The sequence below is a fragment of the Mobula birostris genome, chromosome 6 (genome assembly GCF_030028105.1).
Source record: "Mobula birostris isolate sMobBir1 chromosome 6, sMobBir1.hap1, whole genome shotgun sequence".
NCBI lineage: Eukaryota > Metazoa > Chordata > Chondrichthyes > Myliobatiformes > Myliobatidae > Mobula > Mobula birostris.
Genome location: NC_092375.1, coordinates 40,765,745 through 40,787,332, shown reverse-complemented (window position 1 = coordinate 40,787,332; position 21,588 = coordinate 40,765,745). Strand labels below are relative to the sequence as shown.

General features: G+C 39.0%; 1 protein-coding gene across 2 annotated transcripts in view; it reads left to right on the top strand.

Annotated features, from left to right (window-relative positions):
* Positions 1–4,122: 4,122 nt before the first annotated feature.
* The window catches only part of LOC140199763 (syntaxin-binding protein 5-like), a 340,576-nt gene continuing 323,110 nt past the window's right edge, over positions 4,123–21,588 (top strand). For both annotated transcript variants that reach the window (XM_072262244.1, XM_072262243.1), the window contains exon 1: positions 4,123–4,384. In XM_072262244.1, the coding sequence (XP_072118345.1) occupies positions 4,145–4,384 (240 nt within the window). In that variant the 5' untranslated portion in view covers positions 4,123–4,144. The remainder of the gene's footprint in view (positions 4,385–21,588) is intronic.

Here is a 21,588-nt window from a genome sequence, read left to right as displayed (position 1 = left end):
GTTAAAATAATAGTAGTGTATTTTGGTACATATGGAATTCTCTGTTTAATGATGGTGAAGCGAATGGAATGTTTAGGGTAATTGATGGGTTATCAGTCAAGAGGGCTGTTTTGTCCTGGGTGGTGTTGAGAGCTTCTCCTTGAGAATTGTTGGAACTAATCCTTCTCAGGCAAGTAGAAAGCATTCCATCACACATTCCAGATTTGACGTGAAACATCAGGAATTCCTTTCAAATCTAGCTTGCTGGAGGTTTGGACAGATATGCATCATCTGTTGAATATCACAAACATGAGAAAATCTGCAGATGCTAGAAACCCAAATCCAAAGCAACACACACAAAATTCTGGAGGAACTCAGCAGACCAATCAGCATCTATGGAAAAGATTCCCAAAGAGGAGTTTTGGCCCAAAACCCATGGAAGCTGCTTGACCAGTTGAGTTCTTCTAGCATTCTGTGTGTTGCTAACTGTAGTACCAGTATGCCACAGACAACACTTCCTTATTGAGTGCCTTTATCGTCTTCAAAGTTTACAGTAAATTTATTATCAAACTATGTATATGTCACCATACACTAAACTGAGATTCATTTTCTTTCAGGCATTCACAGTAAAACAAAGAAATACAACAGAATCAATGAAAAACTACTTACACACAAAGACTGACAATCAACGTACACAAAGCAAGCTGTGCAAACACACAGAAAACCCCCAATAATGAATAAATGAATAAATAAATAAGTAATACTGAGGACATGAGTTGTGGAATCCTTGAAAGTGAGTCCATGGGCTGTGGAATCAATGCAGTGTCGAGGTGAGTGAAGTTATCCACATCGATTCAGGAGCCTGATGGGTGACTGTTCCTGAATCTAGCGGTGTGGGACCTAAGGTTCCTGTATCTCCTGACCAATGGCAGCAATGAGAAGATGGTATGGCCTGGAAGTGGGGGTCCTTGATGGTTGCTGCTTTATTGTAGATGTGCTCAGTGGTAGGGTGAGCTTTTCCTGTGATGGACTGGGCTGTATCCACTACTTTTTGTAGACTTTTCTTTTGGGCATTGGTGTTTCCAATACAGGCCATGATGCAAAACAGTCAATATACTCTCCACCGTGCATCTATAGACATTTGTCAAGAGTTGTAAATGACATGCTGAAGCTGTGCAAATTTCTGAAAAAGTAGAGGCATTGCCATGCCCTCTTTGTAATAGCACTTCCACACTGGTCCCATCACAGACCCTTTGAGATGATAATGCCAACATATTTAAAGTTACTGACCCTCTTAGCTACCTATTGATACTTTGCCACTGTAATAGGGCTCTACTGTCTTTCATGTATTATTAAATAATACTGTATGTGGATGAAATTTATCAGAATTCCATTTTATTCCTGGATGTATAAATTTCTTCATGCATCTCATTTAGCATTATCAAGATTACTTCCTTCATTGTCCTGGTAAATAGCAAAGCATGTTAACATTTGAATATTTCCACCATCTCCCTTTGGTACTGTCCATGGGCTCCAATTTTGCTGACAAGCTTATTTTGCGGAACTTCACCAAATGTCTTCTGAAAGATAATGTATGTAACATCAACATCAACTCTCTGCAGAACTATCCAAATAAAAGGAATAAAATAAAATTTTTCTTTTTAGCATTTCCAGACCGGCTTTTCTCTTTTAATCCTCCCTTGTTTAAGTGACTATTTAATTGGTCTAGGTAATTCTTTTTTAGCACTATTCCACTGAAGTTAGATGGGATCACAGTTCTCATGAAAATAAGCCAGAAAAGAAGTCAAATTTTAGAATGATACTTCGATGATTTATTTTCAGAAACTAATTGAATATGTTATATTGATTAAAAATAGATCACTCTACATTTAAGTTAAAAAAGCACACATCCAAAATATAGAATATATTACCGAAGAAGTATTTAATATAACATTTGCTGCAATATAATAACAAAGCAGTACATCAGCCCTGTTGCATGATCACACAATTTCATTAAAAGGGACAAATGCCTTGGATAATTTAATTTCCATTCTGAAAATGGGCTGTGAGGAGAAGATAAAAATATGTTGTAATCCAGCACAAGTAGAACCTTTTGGTAGATGTGATTCAGGAAATATCACAGTACTGTCTAGAAATGGTCAGGACGAAAATACATAAGGTATATTATTTGAAGCAGTGAATTAAAAGTTCTGTGCATAATCATTGCACAAAAAAGTGAAAAAGAGTTCCAAATTAGGTAACTAATGTATTCCTGTAGCTAGTAACATAAATTTTATTAAAAACAATAGAAATCATCTGCTTTTGGAGAAAAATATTAAACTTCATGACAGTTTACTATGGGCCTATTACTTCCTAAATCTGGTATACCAGTGTCAAAGCTCAGTCTAACTGATCAAGGCTATTTTGAAAAGATAGCTAACTTTGCTGTCTGATTTTGCTGTGCAGGCTATATGAAAAACTACACCTTATATGTTTACATGACAAGAAACTTAATTGCTTGTAAAATTAATTCAAGGCAAAATATTGTGCATGGATGGGATGTTTATTAATAATAATAATAGTTCCTTGCATAATAAAACATTGAAGATTTACTGATTTTTACTATGATAACTTGTAATAATAACATGCAACTTGAACACAAAATCTGGCGGCAATATACTTATGCTGTAAATTAGTAATCAGTTGAAAAATTCAAATAATTATTTATAATTTACAAGGATTAACAAGGACGAATTGATGCAAATTATTTGAACGTTATGAAAGTCAGTAGTGGAAAAAGGATGTTTCCCATCCGGTTTGTTGTAATGTAGCATAATGTTATTCACATGACAATAATACTTATTTGGAAATACATTCCATTATCAGTAATCGACTTTTCTGTCGATCATGTCAATAACAGCCACAGTCGAATAAAGTAATCAAATGGTGGCTGTCGTACATGCCGTGTCCATACCTGTGAGGGAATGACCTATTGCCCAAAACATAGAATAATGTAATTAATAATTTTCTAAAAGTAAATATTCTAATTATAAGGTTTTATTCAAGTACCTATTCATGTAATGATTTTAATTAAATTTCGCGGCGTATAACTTATTTTTACCTCTGTAGACCACGAGCTAAACTCATAATGCGAAAATATTAAAAAGTAACAGGTTGCTATGTGAGTGTGCTGAAATAAATTAAAACGCTCGCCGTAAGTCTGAACCTGTTTAACGGGATTGTAATGACAGCTTCCATGTTTGCAGGACAAACCCTTGTTGTGTTCTATGATGCTTCCTCAACCTTGTGAATAGACGATTCGCCTCTGAGAAACACTCTGCAAACCTATCAAAGGGATATCTCTCCGCAGTGAAGAAAACATATTTATACTAAAATGAAAACGCAATTGTTTCGGACAGGCTTCATCATATCCCTTGATTCATAATATACTGCAATCCCTGTGTACATTGCGACGATCCCTCAGAGAATGCCTCCCCGTCTAAATGGATAATAGGGATTGGATAAACGGAGATAAATAAATCAAAAGAAACGCTAAGGATTGCACCCTCAGGGCCAATAGGTGCTTTTTTCATAAGAGTGAGTTTTTGATCTGAAACTCCAACACATTTACTGCAAATTGATTTTCTTCTCAGATGGCTTCACGACCCGGGCTGGTCTATAATTTCCTGAATGGAGGGGTTGAGCAGGAAAAAAGGTTGGAATCAAGTGCCATGTCAATCAAACGGATTTTCGGTGCTTTGATCCAATCGGATCCAGACCCGGCAAGATTAACTACAATTCCCATCATTCCTGAAGGTGGGCTCAAGTGATACGTCAATCAAGAATGGAGCAGTCCAATTAGGTGCCAAGTTCCAGTCTGGACTTCCGGTTGGTGAGACTTAGACCGTTAGCGCAAATTTTCTCAGTGCGAGTGAGGCATGGCACCTGTATGAGGGACATCTGGTTGGACAGCTCTGATCATAAATGCCTTGTTTGAAAATGTTTTTAAATGTAATTAAATACATATATCTATCACAAGGTGATCATTCCATTATAGCAATAATTTAAGTTTTGTTTTCTCGAGAGAATAATTTTGAGGACTGGGGAAGAGGCGACGGCAAGGTGTCCAGTTTATATATAAAAATAAAATTTGGGAAATCAATACATGATGAAGAAGTTTAATTTCCGCAAGGTGCTGGACGGCTTGACAGCGGCGTCTTCGCCGGCTCACCCGGGCAGCGGCGGACTCGGATCCGGGGCAGGGGGCAGTGGAGGCGGTGTCAGTAGCGGAGGAGGCAGCGGCAGTAGTGGCGGCGGCGGTGGTACCTCGGGAGGAGGGAGAGGAGGAGCTGGGGATGCGGAAATACCCGAGACTCTCACGTCGGATCACTTCCAGATCTGTAAGGTAATGGAAATAAACATCTTTAGGTGCAAGCAAAGAGCGAATGGAATGCACTTATTGTGGACACGCAATTAAAATAAGGTGTATTGATCTCACTCAGTGTGACTACCAGAGTCTGAAATCACGGTTGAAAACTTTTACGTTAAGAACTCAATCAATTTTTTTCCTGTTAATACCGAGTCGTAATATTGAAGATGAATGTGAATATTATTGGTAATCCTAAGGGACTGATTGTGTTAATATCGGATTAATTTTCATAGATTATTAAAGATATAAAATAATTAACATGGAAAACATTGTAGATAATGCTAATCATTCCTGAAAAGGATGAGAAAGCATAAATTTTTCATTAAAAAAAGAATTTATTGTACTTGAATCACCACACATCGTAATGAGGGAATAAACGAATAATGCAGATCTCTTTAAATTTAAATTATCGGTAAATTAATCGAAGCCCAATAGTACAACAGTTTGCATTGCATGTAAAATCCAACTCAATTTGTGAAACATACTTGAAGTCAGTGAATGTATCCTGCATACACGCAGTGATGAGCAGGAGGAGGTGGAAGAGCCAGAAACGACTCACCTTAAGAAAATAGTAGGAAGAGACAACTTGTGCTACATTGACATGATAAAATAGCATGAAATTACTTAAAATAAGCTTAGCATTTACATGACATGACCTTTCTTTAGGTGTATTTGTTTCAAATTAAAATACAAACACAAATTGAAGTAAGCAGTATGTTTAAAGAATTCAAGAACACAATGAAAAAGGTGTTTATTTCCCCCAAATTGTGAAAGGACTTAGTCTGTGGAGAAACCATTCAGAAACACGATGTAATCAAAGATATAATATTCCTTGATGTATTTGAAATACATTATTCTTGGTTGCAAAGAATGTAGCTTTCTTCTGTAAGAGAACTATGCATAAAATGGGTGATTTAAAAATTTAATAGTAGTAACTAATAACATTAAATTATTTTGAAACTTGAAATAAACATGCAGGGTATTCGTGCAATAAATCTGTTAAAAAGGGTTTTCATTAGATATTTTACATTTTCTTAATTTTCAAGATGCTTTTATGTGTAAAGATATGTTTACTAAAATAATTAAATTTGTAATCATTTCTATAGACTATGTAAAGGTCTAATGCTATTTCTAGAATTATTGTGTAGTTTATAACACCAATATGTGGAATATGAGTTCTTTCCTCCTTGTAGAATAAATGATGCAATGATATTGAGCTTCTGAAATGCTGAGGACCAGTTGTACGACCAAGTTTATGTTACTTACAAATCACCATATGTAAACTGCATTCCAATTAAAACATCTTAGTTGTGGTTATGTTGCACCAGAGGGCAATCTTGGTAGGGATCTTCTTTTCACTTGGGCAAAGTAAGTTCTCAGAAAGAAGTAGACTTAATTCTATGCATGCTGTAGTGACGCAGCGATTGATTTGATAACCTTACAAAGATTATCATGCTGTTATTTCATGCTATCATATAAGTGATTGCTGAGAATCTCAGAATTTAATTGTAAATCATTCATATTCTTATGCCAGGAATATTAGACATACGTTTCAGAGATATTTTAGTAAGCAACTAAATGTAACAGATTTGGGTAGCAATGATGATTACTTTCTTTAGACTCTTGCCTAGTGTATGAAATCCGATGAATTATTTCCTGTATCTTAAGAATACTATGAATTCTGTAAGTCCCAAGTACAAGAAAGCAGTTTAAACCACTTAAAAGTCAATAGTTACATGACAGATAGTGGGTTAGGTTGGGGGATGGGTAGAGCAAGGTTGTTCAAAGTTCCAAAAGATTGGTAGCTTGCTAAGACGTGATTTCTTTTTCAATTTAAATCCTATCAATTTACACTTACCATTGATATCTGTGCTCCAGAAATCCACTTATTAAGATGCAGTTTAATGAACTTAAAGTTGGTCAATTCGTTATTAACATTTCAGCCCTATGTCTTCTGAACAAGTTCTGCATGTGGAGGGACTAACCAGCAATTTAGAAGTCTGCAGATACTCTTCATTCAAGTTGATTCTTCTAGTTATTTATTTGGTGCTGGTGGATTACCTGATTCCTGATTACATGTTTGTGGTCATGCATAGTCTTAGAATTTAATGAAGTATGCTGTTGAAAGATTATCTAAGCATGAAGCAAAGATTAGGTTTTTTTGAAAAGCTTGAATGACCAGTTGAATATTAAATAAGAGAAGTGATTTATTGTTTTTTAAGCATTGAAGTGAGAAACTGCATAACTAATGAGCACTGCAGATTTAAGAAATTGCTGTCTTTTTAATATCAATCAATTCATTAATTTCTCTTCTAGGTTTATGGTTTCAGAGAAAAACAGTTCATATTTTAATGCACTTTCTTTGGTATGTTGTCATCCAAGCAGTATCTAGAGTACTGACTTTGAAAATTGAGGTGGTAATATTTGGTAAAAATATTTTGAATGTTAACAAGATAATATACAAAGTATTATTATTTAACAAAATAAAAGGAGAAACCTGAAGGCAGGTGCTGCAAGTCCCTTTTCAACAAAAACAACAAATTTAAGGAAATGGCATGAGAGAAGCATGCTATTTGGCAATGCAGTTCAATTGGATGAATATTCTACACTTTCATTCTCCAGTTCCAAGTTGGACATTAGACTGTGTACAGTGAGAATCTAGTCACTGTGTGAATCAAAGACAAGACTTATGAAATAGAAAACCATCAATGACTTCAGTTTCAATTTAAACTACTGAAACCAGAATGAGAAAACTATTCAATTGTTATTTCCTAGTATAGAAATGATCCATTCCTGAGGTTAGGTAACAGACAGTTTAAAGTAAGGCTTAAGTGGAAATGCTGCAATTTATTTTATTACATAGCCTCTGAAATTAAAATTTTGCTTTAACTCTTAGAATTCAGTTAGTTTTTACTGTTATGATTCATTAATTCAATGTATTGGCCAAAACTAAACCTTTAGAGCAAGAGATATTCTTGGAAATCTCAGAATTAGTGTATCAACAGGTTTGGTTTAATAATACGGACATTTTGCCTTTCTCAGTTTTGTGTTAATTATTTTCTAGATGCTTTTTTTTAGATTATGAGAACACACAGTCTTCTTTTATTGTCATTTAGTAATGCATGCATTAAGAAATGATACAATGTTCCTCCAGAATGATATCACAGAAACACAAGACAAACCAAGACTGAAAAACTGACAAAAACCACATAATTATAACATGTAGTTACAACAGTGCAAAGCAATACCGTAATTTGATAAAGAACAGACCATGGGCTTTACTAACATATATTCCCAGGTGGTATTAGTAAATGTTTCAGAATTCCTATAACAAACAGATCTTTCCAGGATTGAATAAAAATTTTTGTTTTTATAATTGCCTCAGTTTTTAGGAGTTAATTGAATATAGCAGTATAATCATCATCTGAACACTTGACCAGTACTGTTAATGTTCTTTTTTGCTTCATAGTTCTAGAGACTAGATTTTGACTCTCACTATCTCTGTGGAGTTTCTAGGTTTTCCCTGGGTGCTCTGATATCATCCCCATCCTGAAAATTTGCTATTGGTTGGTAATTAATTGGCTACTGTGAATTGCTTCTTGCACTGATGTGTGGTGGAGGATAAGGGAAGTGATAATAGACCTGTGAGAGAATAGGTTGCAGGTAAACAACTGGGACAATGGAACACAGAGCTGGCTTGGACGTGGCAGGCTGAATGGCTGCTTTTTATATCATGGGAAATATGAAATGGTGTAGGTATCTAAATGCAATTTGTTGTTGACGCATATGGTGCTCACATGATGAAAATGAAATATGATTTCGAAACTTGGTTGTATTGCTTCCACGGAAATTTAGTGTTGCATTGTGTGAAATATGTGAGGTTCCTATGCTTTTGAAATAATTCTCACATTATAAAATGTTAATTTTAAAATCAATGGTCAGTGAAAACATGTACTGCACACGAATAACATTTTTTATCAGAAGAAAGTTTAAAGGAACTTTTGTGCTGTGGCTATTGTGACAATGTCATGGAAGTTAGATCATGAAATTAGATCTAGATCATGTGTTTTGATCACAATTAGATCAAGTAGTAAAGAAGTGAGCTGAAAATACATTTACTTCCTCAAGTCAGCAGGATATTTTGGAGGAGCCCTGGGCTCAGCTGACTTGATTTGTCTTGCTGCCTGTGATTCCTACCACCGTGCATTATAAACGGCTAATCAAACTGTCTCTCCATACTTAGAAGGTGTAGGCCTTGGGCAGTGTACTACTGAATCCCAGTCCCATGACATCTTGACAGCCATTGACAAGTGAAAAACTGGAGGTAGCAAATTTTTCACATACGTTTAAATAAAAGTAAGATGATGTCAAATAATTTTAAAAAATGAACATATAAAGTTATTTCTTCATGTTTAATTTTAATGGGGGTAAATTAAAATAAAATTAAGTGAGCTTGCCTCTTTCATCCTAATATCCAGACCAGAAATTCCCAGTCAAACTGTACTGCTGTCTTACAGAGGTGCAGCTGGTATAACACTAGAGCAGAGATTCCTAACCCGGGGTCCACAGACCCCTTGGTTGATGGTAAGGGGCCATGGCATAGAAAAGGTTGGGAACCACCCTCACTAGAGAATGAAGATTCTTCAGCAAAATGGTAGTGAATCCCAGCACAATTGAGTTCTGCCTCTGGAGTCCATCTCAAGTCTAGCAACAGAGAAGAGCGGCAGATGTTGTAGCATTTCCTGCTCAGCACGTCCTGGACTTGCAGGTGCATCCATGTAAAAGTGGGAATTAAAATCTGGAATTGCTGAACTCTGCCAGTTCCCCTTAGAATCACCAGCCATGGTGTGATTTAATGTCAGACTAATTTTGTTTTGTTTACTGATTGTTTATTGACTTGCTTATTACTGATTTGTTTATGTATTTTTTTTTGGAACTGGACACTCAACTTGATAATCCTGTCTTTAGATAAGATTGACAAAAAAAAGTAAAAGTAATGACAAACTCATTTAATAATAACAATTCTCTCCACTTATAAAGCTGTTCTCTCATTAATATCAACTTTATCCTAGTGAATCTAAAATTTTAAATACTTTGTTAACCAAGCGTACAAAATTTTGCTTGTATTAACAGTGACTACACATCAAGGTCTGATTTGATTGTTTAAAACTTTGACATCCCTTATTAACATAAGAGATAGGTCAAAGCACCTCAGCCTATTCTTCCATTCTACCCCACTTTTTTTGGTGATCCCTGTAACCCTTTACTCTTGGGGCCGTTGTTTCTTCAGCATAGGGGCTGTTAAACTTTTCTATGTTGGCACCCAGCAGCAGTAGCTTTTCCAACATCCATCTTGTGCTTCACTACGAAAATATTTTCCAGTTCTTTTCCTGGCATCCTATATGTGTGCTGATTGATTTTCAAAGTTTCCATGACCTAATTAGCATTTATTGCACCAATGATATAACCAACTAGTAAACAGTTAAAATGTTTACTAATTGGTTATAGTGCTTTCACAGTTGGAGATTATTCCATTTAGGATTCAGTTTAGTACTTTATATGTGAACTCTAGTTGAATGAAAACTTGAAACATTATGACTTAGTAGGAGCAATATTCGGAAACCCTGGATTATGAAAATAAAATGTATTTAAAAACACAAATATACTGAATTAATTAAGAATGAATTTGTAAACCAAGTATTCTTTGAAATTTGTAGTGGGGAGGTCCATTCTTGGCTCAGTCTTTGACCGGGCCATTCTTTGCTCATGCTCTCATAGAAACATAGAACACCTACAGCACAATACAAGCCCTTCAGCCCACAATGCTGTGCTGAACACGTACTTACTTTAGAAATTACCTAGGGTTACCCATAGCCCTCTATTTTTCTAAGCACAAGTACCTATCCAGGACTCCATTCCATGCACTCACCACTCTCTGAAGAAAAAAAACCCTACCCTTGACATCTCCTCTGTACCTACTTCCAAACACCATAAGACTGTGCCCTCTTGTGTTAGCCATTACAGCCTTGGGAAAAAGCCTTTGACTATCCACACAATCAATGCCTCTCATCATCTTGTACACCTCTATCAGGCCACCTCTCATCCTTTGCTGCTCCAAGGAGAAAAGGCTGAGTTCACTCAACATATTCTCATAAGGCTTGCTCCCCAATCCAGGCAACATCCTTGTGAATCTTCCGTGCACACTTTCTATAGTCTCCACATCCTTCCTGTTGTGAGCTGACCAGAACTGAGCACAGTATTCCAAGTGGGGTCTGACCAGGGTCCTATATAGCTGTATCATGATCTCTCAGCTCTTAAACTCAATCCCATGGTTGATGAAGGTCAATGCACCATATGCCGCCTTAACCACAGCCCTGGGAAAAAGTCTCAGACTATCCACATGATCAATGCCTCTCATCATCTTATACATCTCTATCAGATCACCTCTCACAATCGGGTCACTATGGAGTACCTTATCAAATGCCTTGCTGAAATCCATATACACTGCATCTACTGCTCTACCTTCATCAACGTGTTTAGTCACATCCTCAAAAAATTCAATCAGTCTCATATGGCACAACCTGCCTTTGACAAAGCCATGTTGACTATTCCTAATCATATTGCGCCTCTCCAAATGTTCATAAATCCTGCTTCTCAGGATCTTTTCCATCAACTTACCAATGACTGAAGTAAGACTCACTGGTCTATAATTTCCTGGGCTATCTCTACTCCCTTTCTTGAATAAGGGAGCAACATTTGCAACCCTCCAATCCTCTGGAACCTCTCCCATCCCCATTGATAATGCAAAGATCATCACCAGATGCTCAGCAATCTCCTCTCTCGCCTCCCACAGTAGCCTGGGGTACATCTCATCCGGTTCCGGAGACTTATCCAACTTGATGCTTTCCAAAAGCTCCAGCACATCCTCTTTCTTAATGTCTATATGCTCAAGCTTTTCAATCCGCTGTAAGTCATCCCTACAATCGCCAAGATCCTTTTCCGTAGTGAAGACTGAAGCAAAGTATTCATTAAGTACCTTTGCTATCTCCTACAGTTCCATACACACTTTTCCACTGTCACACTTGATTGGTCCTATTCTCTCACGTCTTATCCTCTTGTTCTTCACATACTTGTAGAATGCTTTGGGGTTTTCTTTAATCCTGCTCGCCAAGGCTTTCTCATGGTTCCTTCAGGCTCTCCTAATTTCATTCTTAAGCTCCTTCCACTAGGCTTATAATCTTCCAGATCTCTATCATTTTCTAGTTTTTTTGACCTTTTGTAAGCTTTTCTTTTCTTCTTGACTATATTTTCAACAGCCTTTGTACACCATGGTTCCTGTACCCTACCATCCTTTCCCTGTCTTATTGGAACGGACCTATGCAGAAGCCACACAAGTATCCCCTGAACGTTTGCTACATTTCCCCGAGAACATCTGTTCTCTATTTATGCTTCCAAGTTCCTGTCTGATAGCTTTGTATTTCCCCTTACTCCAGTTAAACACTTTCCAAATTTGTCTGTTCCTATCCCTCTCCAATGCTATGGTAAAGGAGATAGAATTGTGATCACTACCTCCAAAATGCTCTCCCACTGAGAGACCTGACACCTGACCAGGTTCATTTCCCAATACCAGATCAAGTACAGCCTCTCCTCTTGTAGGCTTATGTATGTATTGTGTCAGGAAGCCTTCCTGAACACACCTAACAAACTCCACCCCATCTAAACCCCTTGCTGTAGGGCGATGCCAATCAATATTTGGCAAATTAAAATCTCCCACCCCGACAACTCTGTTATTATTACACCTCTCCAGAATCTGTCTCCCTACCTGCTCCTCGATGTCCCTGTTACTATTGGGTGCTCTATAAAAAAAAAACACCCAGTAGAGTTATTGACCCTTTCCTGTTTCTAACTTCCACTCACAGAGACTCCGTAGACAATCCCTCCATGACTTCCTCCTTTTCTGCAGCCGTGACACTATCTCTGATCAGCGGTGCCATGCCCCCACCTCTTTTGCCTCCCTCTCTGTCCATTTTGAAACATCTAAAGCCTGGCACTCTAAGTAACCGTTCTTGCCCCGGGCCATCCAAGTCTCTGTAATGGCCACAACATCATACTTCCAAGTACTGATCCGTGGTCTAAGCCCATCTGCTTTGTTCATGATGCTTCTTGCATTAAAATGGACACATCTCAAACCCTTCTCTATCACGTGCCTATCCTCCCTCTTGCGCTGTCTCGATGCTTTCTCTATTTGTGAGCCAACAGCCCCTTCCTCCGTCTCTTCAGTTCGGCTCCCACGCCTCCAGCAATTCTAGCTTAAGCTCTCCCCAACAGCCTTAATAAACCTCCCTGCCAGAATATTGGTCCCCCTGGGATTCAAGTGCAACCTGTCCTTTTTGTACAGGTCACACCTATCCCAAAAGAGGTCCCAATGATCCAGAAACCTGAATCCCTGCCCCCTGCTCCAATCCCTCAGCCATACATTTATCCTCCACCTCACTCTATACCTTTTCTCACTGTTGCGTGGCACAGGCAGTAATCCCGAGATTACTACCTTTGAGGTCCTGCTTCTCAACTTCCTTCCTAACTCCCTGTAGTCTTGCTGTATTTTCCTACCTATGCCGTTGGTACCAATATACACCATGACTTCTGGCTGTTCACCTTCCCACTTCAGGATATCGTGGACACGATCAGAAACATCGCAGACCCTGGCACCTGGGACGCAAGCTACCGTCCGTGTTAATTTCTCACGTCCACAGCATCACTCACCTGTCTGACCCCCTAACTATGGAGTCCCCTATCACTGCTGCCTTTTTCCTTTCCTTACCCTTCTGAGCCACAGGGCCAGACTCTGTGCCAGAGGCGTGGCCACTGTTGCTTCCCCCAGGTAGGCCGTCCACCCCAACAGCACTCAAACAGGAGAACTTATTGTCAAGGGGTACAGCCACAGGGGTACTCTCTAGTATCTGCCCCTTGCCCTTCCCTCTCCTGACTGTTACCCACTTATCTGTCTACTTGCCCATAGCTCCTCTCTGTCACCACCTCAATTTCCCTGACCAGATGAAGGTCACGTTTTTGATTTGTGCATTTATTTTTCAGTTGTCAAAGTTAAGAAATCATACTTGCATTAGAGAAGGTTGCGTATTGCAGCAATTTTGATAAAGAATGAGATATTTTCCTGCTTGAGATGGGCTAGCCAGAATGCCCTAATTTCTTTGCTTCGAAACATATTGCTCAGTCAACTTGCACTGATACCAATACATCCACATCTTCTCTTAAACTTCTCCCATTTCATCTTACGCCTCTAGTATTTAACATTTCCACACTGGGAAAAATAATATCTACCTTAACTATGCCTCTCATAATTTTATATACTTCTATCAGTTTGTCCCTCTCTCTAGCAATCTGGACAAAACAATCCGTTTGCCCAAACTCTCCAAGTATGTTGTCATCTCTAGTCTAGTCTACCTACTCTTCAATAAGTTCAATAAGGTTCAAAAAGTACATTAAATGTCTGAGAAATGTATACAATATTCATCCTGAAATTCTTTTTCTTTGCAAGCATCCACAAAAACAGAGGAGTGCCCCAAAGAATGAATGACAGTTAAACATTAGAACCCCAAAGCCCCCCCCTCAGCTCACCTCTCCCGTGCACAAGCAGTAGCAAGGCAACGACCCCTCCCCCCACACCAGCAAAAAAAAAAGCATGGGTGCCCTCAGCCAAGCACTCAAGCATGCAGCAAAGCATTGTTAAAGACCCAGACTTGCAGTACCCCAAAGACGACTCATTCACCTGGTAATTCGACATATCACAGTCTCTGTCTGTCTGTCTCTGTCTCTGTCTCTCTCTCTCTCTCTCTATCTATCTATCTCTATCTCCCCCCCCCCCCAATAAGGAAAAAAGCAGTGTCCATATTTCACAGCGAGAAGGGAGACAGAACAACTGGCTGATTTATGATGTTAAAAGTCTGTTGCGTAGCTTTTTCCAAGCCCTGCGTCCAAAGAGCTCGGGTCTCTGGACACACAGCCAGCAGCCAAACTGCTGCTCCCGATGTTCTGTGTTCTCCCGCGACGCCTCAGTCAGGGGCACTGGCCTTGAATCAGCCCATCTCCAGAGCCATGAAAACCTGGCTCATCTTCCAGGCCGTGTCCTTGGGATATCAAAAAGCAGCCAGTCATGAGGCCCTGAGAACGGGTCCCATTCCCACAAAGAACCGAGGTCAGAGTGTAGCTCCAGGTCAGGGTCTTCAAAAGAATTTTGAAAAGGAAAAAGATATCAAAGATAGAAATAGAGCGGTTTCTGAAGATGCAAGCAAAGGAGTTGCTATTTTGCGCCCTCTTGACTTTACTCCGGCGTGTTCAAAGCTTTGTCTTTCCCGCTTATGTGATTCGCAATACTCGATATGTGGCCTAACCAGAGTTTTATATAGTTGCACCATGACTTCTCGACTTTCCCAATTAAGGCATGCATGTCATACATAGTCTTTATCACCCTGTCCATTTGTGTTGCAACATTGTACCCCAAGATCTCTCTGTGCATCAGTGCTCCTAAAAATCCTGCCTTTTATTGTATACTTTCCTTTTACATTTTGCTTCCCAAAATGCAATTGCATCACCTGACATTTGTCTGCATTAAACTCCATCCTTGTTCATTGACCTTCAGCCAGAGGCAGGGAGCTCATGCTCTGACACCACACGTGTACACAGATGCACAATCTCGCTCGCTGTCTTAAGTGCTCCTTATTCTTCTGCTCCTTCGTGCATAAGCACTTTTCTCCACATAGACTTGCACAGTCTCCACCATTTTACTCCTACTCGCTCTCTCCTAAAATTGTCAGATTATATAAATCATTTTGTCTGAAAATGCATTACCGTGAAGACATTGACTGAAAGAAGAATCTTTTCAGTTGAATTTTTAATCTATTTCAATAGCAGGAAAGACAGTTGGCATTATTCAAATTAATATTACAAATTACAACTGTGATTAAACCCTTTTGATTAGGATGAAACGTATAAAACTTTTTGCACAGTGGCATATCAGATAGTGTTGATTCTGCACAGTTCCTGTAACCCAGCTTTAATCTAATCCTGGGTGCTGTCTGTAGAAATTGCACATTGTACATGTGACCAAATCTCGAACGTGTAATGTTAAGTTAATTGACTACTGTAAGTTACCACTAGTATTGGGAGGAGGGACAGGTGAGGTGGTAATTGATGGACATGAGGAAAATAGGTTAAAGAGAAATAAGTGCATAAGTCAGATTGCTCTGAGAGTGGGCATAGACTCAGTGGATTGAAAATAAGTTATGACCTGAAACTAATTGTCTGAAGATATGATCAATGTAGATTCCAGTTTTTTCAAAGGGGACTGAAAAAGAAATTCTAAGGAAGATATGAGTAAGGTTATGGGGTACGAGCAGATGGAGTTGCTATATGAAGAAGTAGCACAGACATAATAAGCTCAATGACCACCTCCTGTGCTGTAAGATGATGATCTGTGATTATTGCATTATTTTGTAAAACGTATGTAGAATATTGCGTCTCAGTGAACAGTTTGAATGCTGTAGCTCAAATAGTTTAACATTATTCTTGAGCTTACTGCAATCAATTTCATCTTGATGTTCATTTTTAAGGAAGAATTAAAACTTTATACAAGACTTGCACAGAATAGCATCTTAAGATTGGAGCTTGATTTATATTTTTTCATGATATAGTACTTAAATTTTAAAGAGTTTAGTAGTCTTGAGCAAATTCCAATTTTTTGGGTTAGGATGGTTAATTTAAAAATGATATATTTTAATGAAAACAATGGCAGCATGTGACTAAGTAATGTTTGCCAAAGTTATGAAATATTACTGATTTATTAAGTTTTGCTTTTAAAAGGATTGCATGTATTCAAATGGATACAGTTGTTGCATGTATTTGAAAGCACTTTTTAGCGAAAGAGAACACTCTTTGTGCTCAGCTGTTGGGTGTCAGATGTGAGCAGAGGAGAAATAACAAGCCTGACAAAAATGAAAATGGGAAAAGATTTTGTAAGGTAGTAGTGTTAATGGTGAGCAGATTAGTCCAGAAGCAAAATGCGGGGTGGGGGGGGGGGAGCTCTGCATTCAAAAGAGCCCAGAAATATAGTTATGGAGGTGTGACAACTTGCAGGGATGGAGATGATTATAGAAATGCGAGTGAGATGATAGACATATTTGTTAAGAAAGCCTTCAGTGTTGAAGTTGATGTTTTAAGGAATAGTCAGTAGCAATGGCCTAGAACAATGGTGACCGATTAAAGAGAACTTGGTTTAGGACAGGATGGAATGCAGGGGGTCAAGTCTGGATGAACAGGAATTTCTAATGGGTAGAATTTAAGAAAACGTTAAATGTTTTGGTAAAAGTAGGGAAAGTCAACACCTGGGCAATATTTTGGAATTGGTAATAAGTATTTGTTGGGATAGATTAATTTAAACCATAAACAGGACACTAAAATTTTTGTTATCTGGTTCAGTTTAAGTGTCACCCAAGGACTGAAATGCAAAGTTTCTGGCTGGAAATAGGAATATATGCTGACACTGAACCTCAAAGGTTGACCTTATTCCTGACTTGATGAATAGACAGTTCTATAGTAGAATATTAGGTTGTTATGACAGAGAAGTGAACATAATGTTTTAGAAGCTGGAAAGATTGCAGATGAGGTGATAATTGAAAAGAGCAAAATGATTGGGTAATTTCAGGGTGGTATTATAACAAACATAAGAAGATCTGTAGATGCTGGAAATCCAAGCAACACACATAAAATGCTGGAGGAACTCAGCAGGCCAGGCAGCATCTATGGAGAAGAGTAAATTGTCAACATTTTGGGCTGAGACCCTTCATCAGGACTCAGCATCCAAGTCAAGCAGCCTGCTCACAATTGAATTTAATTCCTCAATTACTTTGAAGACATTTCAAAATTGTTTTCTTGTTTCTTGCCACCCCCCACAAGCCTATTGCCCCTCATTGTCCACAAATGTGACAAACTGAAAATGAGGAAGCTTAACCAAAGTTTTTACATAACTACGATGCTTGTGCTTCTTAATTTTTCATGAACAATAAACCTGACTTTCCTTAGCTTTTGTAAAATATTTTCCAACTCATCAGTCAAATCTGTTTTTAAGTTCTACTTAAGTTTCATTGCTTTTTTTTAATTGATTATTTGGTGACATTTCTTGGATATGTCATTTTTATTTCATCACATTTAGATCTGCTTACAATTTCTACTTATCCTAATATTTGTACAAATTTTGGTTTCATTCTAGAATCTGTCAATTCCTATCTAATTCTTTTCTTTAGAACATTGAAGATTTGGAAGAGTAATGCTTCTTGAATTCCATAAGCAGTTGGGCAATTTCAGGATGGTATTATAACAATTTGTAAAGGGAAAAGATCTGCCTGAAGGGAGTTTGCAAAGCCAGAACGCAGAAGCACTACCATTACAGGTTCCCATTACTTACATGAATGCTCTGTGGTTCTCATCCTAAATTGTATAATAAGTCTACAACCTTTAGGTACTACGGAGAGGGACAACATACCAGAGAGGAGCCACGTTTGCTGGGTCTTCTAGCATGGAGTCTGGTGCTGTGGTGCAGAGAGATGAAGAGGACTGCAATGTTGACAGGAGATTCCTTAGTCAGAGGAACAGAGATGAGGTTCTGTGGGTGCAATAGACACCCAGATGGTATGTTGCCCCGCAGGTGCCACGGTCAGGGATGTTTCGGATCGGGTCCATGGCATTCTCAAGGCCAAGGGTGAGCAGCCAGATGTCTTTGTACATATCGACACCAATGACATAGACAAGGTGAGGAGGTCCTGAAGAGAGATTTTAGGGAACTAGGTAAAAGCTGAGAAACAGATTCTCCACAGTAAGGATCTCCGGATTGTTGCCTATGCCACATGCCAGTGAGGGTAAGAACAGAATAATTTGGCAGGTGAATACGTGGCTGAGGAACTGCTGCAGGGGTTCAGATTTATGGATCACTGGAATCTATTCTGGGGAAGGTATGACCTGTGCAAAAGGGACGGGTTACACTTGAACCTGAAGGGGACCAAATTCCTTGCGGGCAGGTTGGGTAGAGTGGTTAGGGTGGGTTTAAACTAATCTGGCGGGGGAATGGGAACTGGAGTGATAGAGTGGAAGATGAGGTAGTTGGTTTACCAACAGAGGCTCTGTGTAGTGAGACTCCTAGCAAGGAGAGGCTGATGATGGGGCAGAATAGCAGTCAACAGGGCAAGGAAGTGGAAACGAGGCGAGCGGGCAGAAGTCCGTGCCAGGAAAAAAGCAAGCCCTAGCCAGCCAGCTCTCCCTTCCATTCTGCTCTCCAATGGACATTAAATCGGACTACATTGGACTCCAATGAAATACTCGGCGGGAGTACACGGACAGAATCCCGGGCACCGCCATTCAGCTGTTCATCTATGTAACAGTTTTTCCCCCAAGCCATCGGACTACCAACCTACTGCCCTCCCCTGTGCCTATTGTCCTGTTTCTTATTTATTGTAATGCCTGCACTGTTCTGTGTACTTTATGCAGTCCTGGGTAGGTCTGTAGTCTAATTTTTGTGTTTTACGTAGTTCAGTCTAGTTTTTGTATTGTTTCATGTAGCACCATGGTCCTGAAAAACTATGTCCTGTTTTTACTGTGTACTGTGCCGACAGTTATGGTGGAAATGACAATAAAAGGTGACTTGACTTGACTTAACTTATAAATCCCAAAGAGGATGAAGTATTCTAAAGACAAGATTACACAACCATGGCTAACAAGGGAAGTCAAAGCCAACTATAAAAGCCAAAGAGAGGGCGTAGAATAGACCAAAAATTAGTGGCAAGTTAGAGGATTGGGAAACTTTTAAGTACCAACAGAAGACAACTAAAAAAAGTAATTAAGATGGTAAAGATGAAATACAAAAGTAACTAGCCAATAATATTAAAGAGGATACCAGATGTTTCTTCAGATTCATAAAGTGTAAAAGAGAGGCAAGAGTGGATATCGACTTGGAAATCAATGCTGGAGAGGTACTAATGGGGGACAACAAAAAGGTAGACGAACTGAATAAGTATTTTGAGTCATTCTTCACGGTGGAAGACGCTGGCAGTGTGGTGGAAGTTCCAGGTGTCGGGGTCATGAGGGTCATGAAGTGTGTGAAGTTATTATTACTAGAAAGAAGGTTTCTGGGAAACTGAAAGGTCTGAAGGTAGATAAGTCACCTGTACCAAATGGTGTACATTCCAGGATTCTGAAGGACGTAGCTGAATGGATTGTGAAGGCATTAGTAATGATCTTTCAAGAGTCAGTAGATTCTGGAATGGTTCTGGAGACTGGAAAATTACTAATGTCACTCCACTCTTCAGAAAGAGAGAGAGAGAGAGAGAGAAGAAAGGAAACTATAGGCCAGTTAGTCTAACTTCCGTGGTTGGGAAGACATTGGAGTCAATTGTTAAGGATGTGGTTTTGGGGTATTTAGAGGCACATGATAAAATAGGCCATAGTCAGCGTGGTTTCATCAAGGGAAAATCTTGCTTGACAAATCTGTTAGAATTCTTTGAAGAAATAACAAGCAGGATAGACAAAGGAGAATCGGTGGATGTTGTGTTCTTAGATTTTCATAAGGCCTTTGACAAGGTGCCATACATGAGGCTGCTTGACAAGCTACAAGCCCATGGTATTACAGGAAAGATTCTGGCATAGATAAAGCAGGAGGCAAAGAGTGGAAATAAAGGGAGCCCTTTCTGGTTGGCTGCTGGTGACTAGTGGTGTTCCGCAGTGGTCTGTGTTGGGACTGATACTTTTTACATTATATGTCATTGACTTGGATGATGAAACTTTGTTGTAAAGTTTGCAGACGATACTAAGATAAGTGACAGAGCAGGTAGTCTTGAGGAAGTAGAGAATCTACAGAAGGACAGATGAGAATGGGCAAGAAGTGGCAGATGGAATACAATATTGCAAAGTGTATGGTTGTGCACTTTGTCAGAAGAAGTAAAAGAGTTGACTATTTTCTAAATGGAGAGAAAATACAAAAATATGAGGTGCATAGGGACTTGGGAGTCCTTGTGTGGGATTGCCAAAAGGCTACTTTGCAGGTTGAGTCTGTGGTGAGGAAGGCAAATGCAATGTTAGCATTCATTTCAAGAGGACGAGAATATAAAAGTAAGGATGTAATGTTGAAAAAAAAAGCACTGAGGAGCAAGGAATAAAACACTAGTGAGGCCCCACTTGGAATATTGTGAGCAGTTTTGGGCCCCTTGTCTTGGAAAGGATGTGCTGAAATTGGAGAGGGTTCAAAGGAGGTTCATGAAAATGATTCTAGGATTGAACAACTTGTCAGACGAAGAACGTTTGATGGCTCTGGACTCGTATTCACTGGAATTCAGGCCAGTGAAGGTTGACCTAAATGAAACCTATCTAATGTCGAAAGCCTTTGATAGAGAGGATATGGAGAGGATGTTTCCTATGCTGGGAGTGTCTAAGATCAGAGGGCACAGCCCCAGAATGGAGGGGCAACCTTTTAGAATGGAGATGAGGAAGAATATCTTATGCCAGAGAGTGATGTTTCTGCAGAATTCATTGCCACAGGCAGTTGTGGAGTGTGGAGGTGAAGTCTTTATATATATATATATATATGTGTGTGTATATATATATATATATGGCAAAGATTGATAGATTCTTGATTGGTCAGGACATGAAAGGATACAGGAGAAGGCAGGAGATCAGGGCTGAGAGGGAAAATGGATCAGCCATGATGAAATGATGGAGCAGACTCTAATGGCCAAATGGCCTAATTCTGCTCCTGTACCTTATTGTTTCATGGTCTAAACCACAGGTAATTTTGAAGTTATTATTGGTGGACCAATTGAGCATTCTTCTTTTTATTCTGATTGTTGCCTCCCCAGTATCCATTTCTGGTATATACAAAAGTAATGGATTCCTGACAAGTACGCAGCCATAACATTTGGCGATTCTTTGTCCTGACCAAATTTCTGTATTCCAGTGATCTGATAGAACAGAGTTGCCCTTGAGAATTAGAGTAGCTTAAAGGTGTCATAAAACCTAGTGCAGATTTGTACGAGTGCTTTTCATTGTCAAATGTGAGGCAGATTTTCAGGGAATGTTTTATTGCAGTTCATATGTAGTTCAGAATCAGGTTTAATACCGCTGGC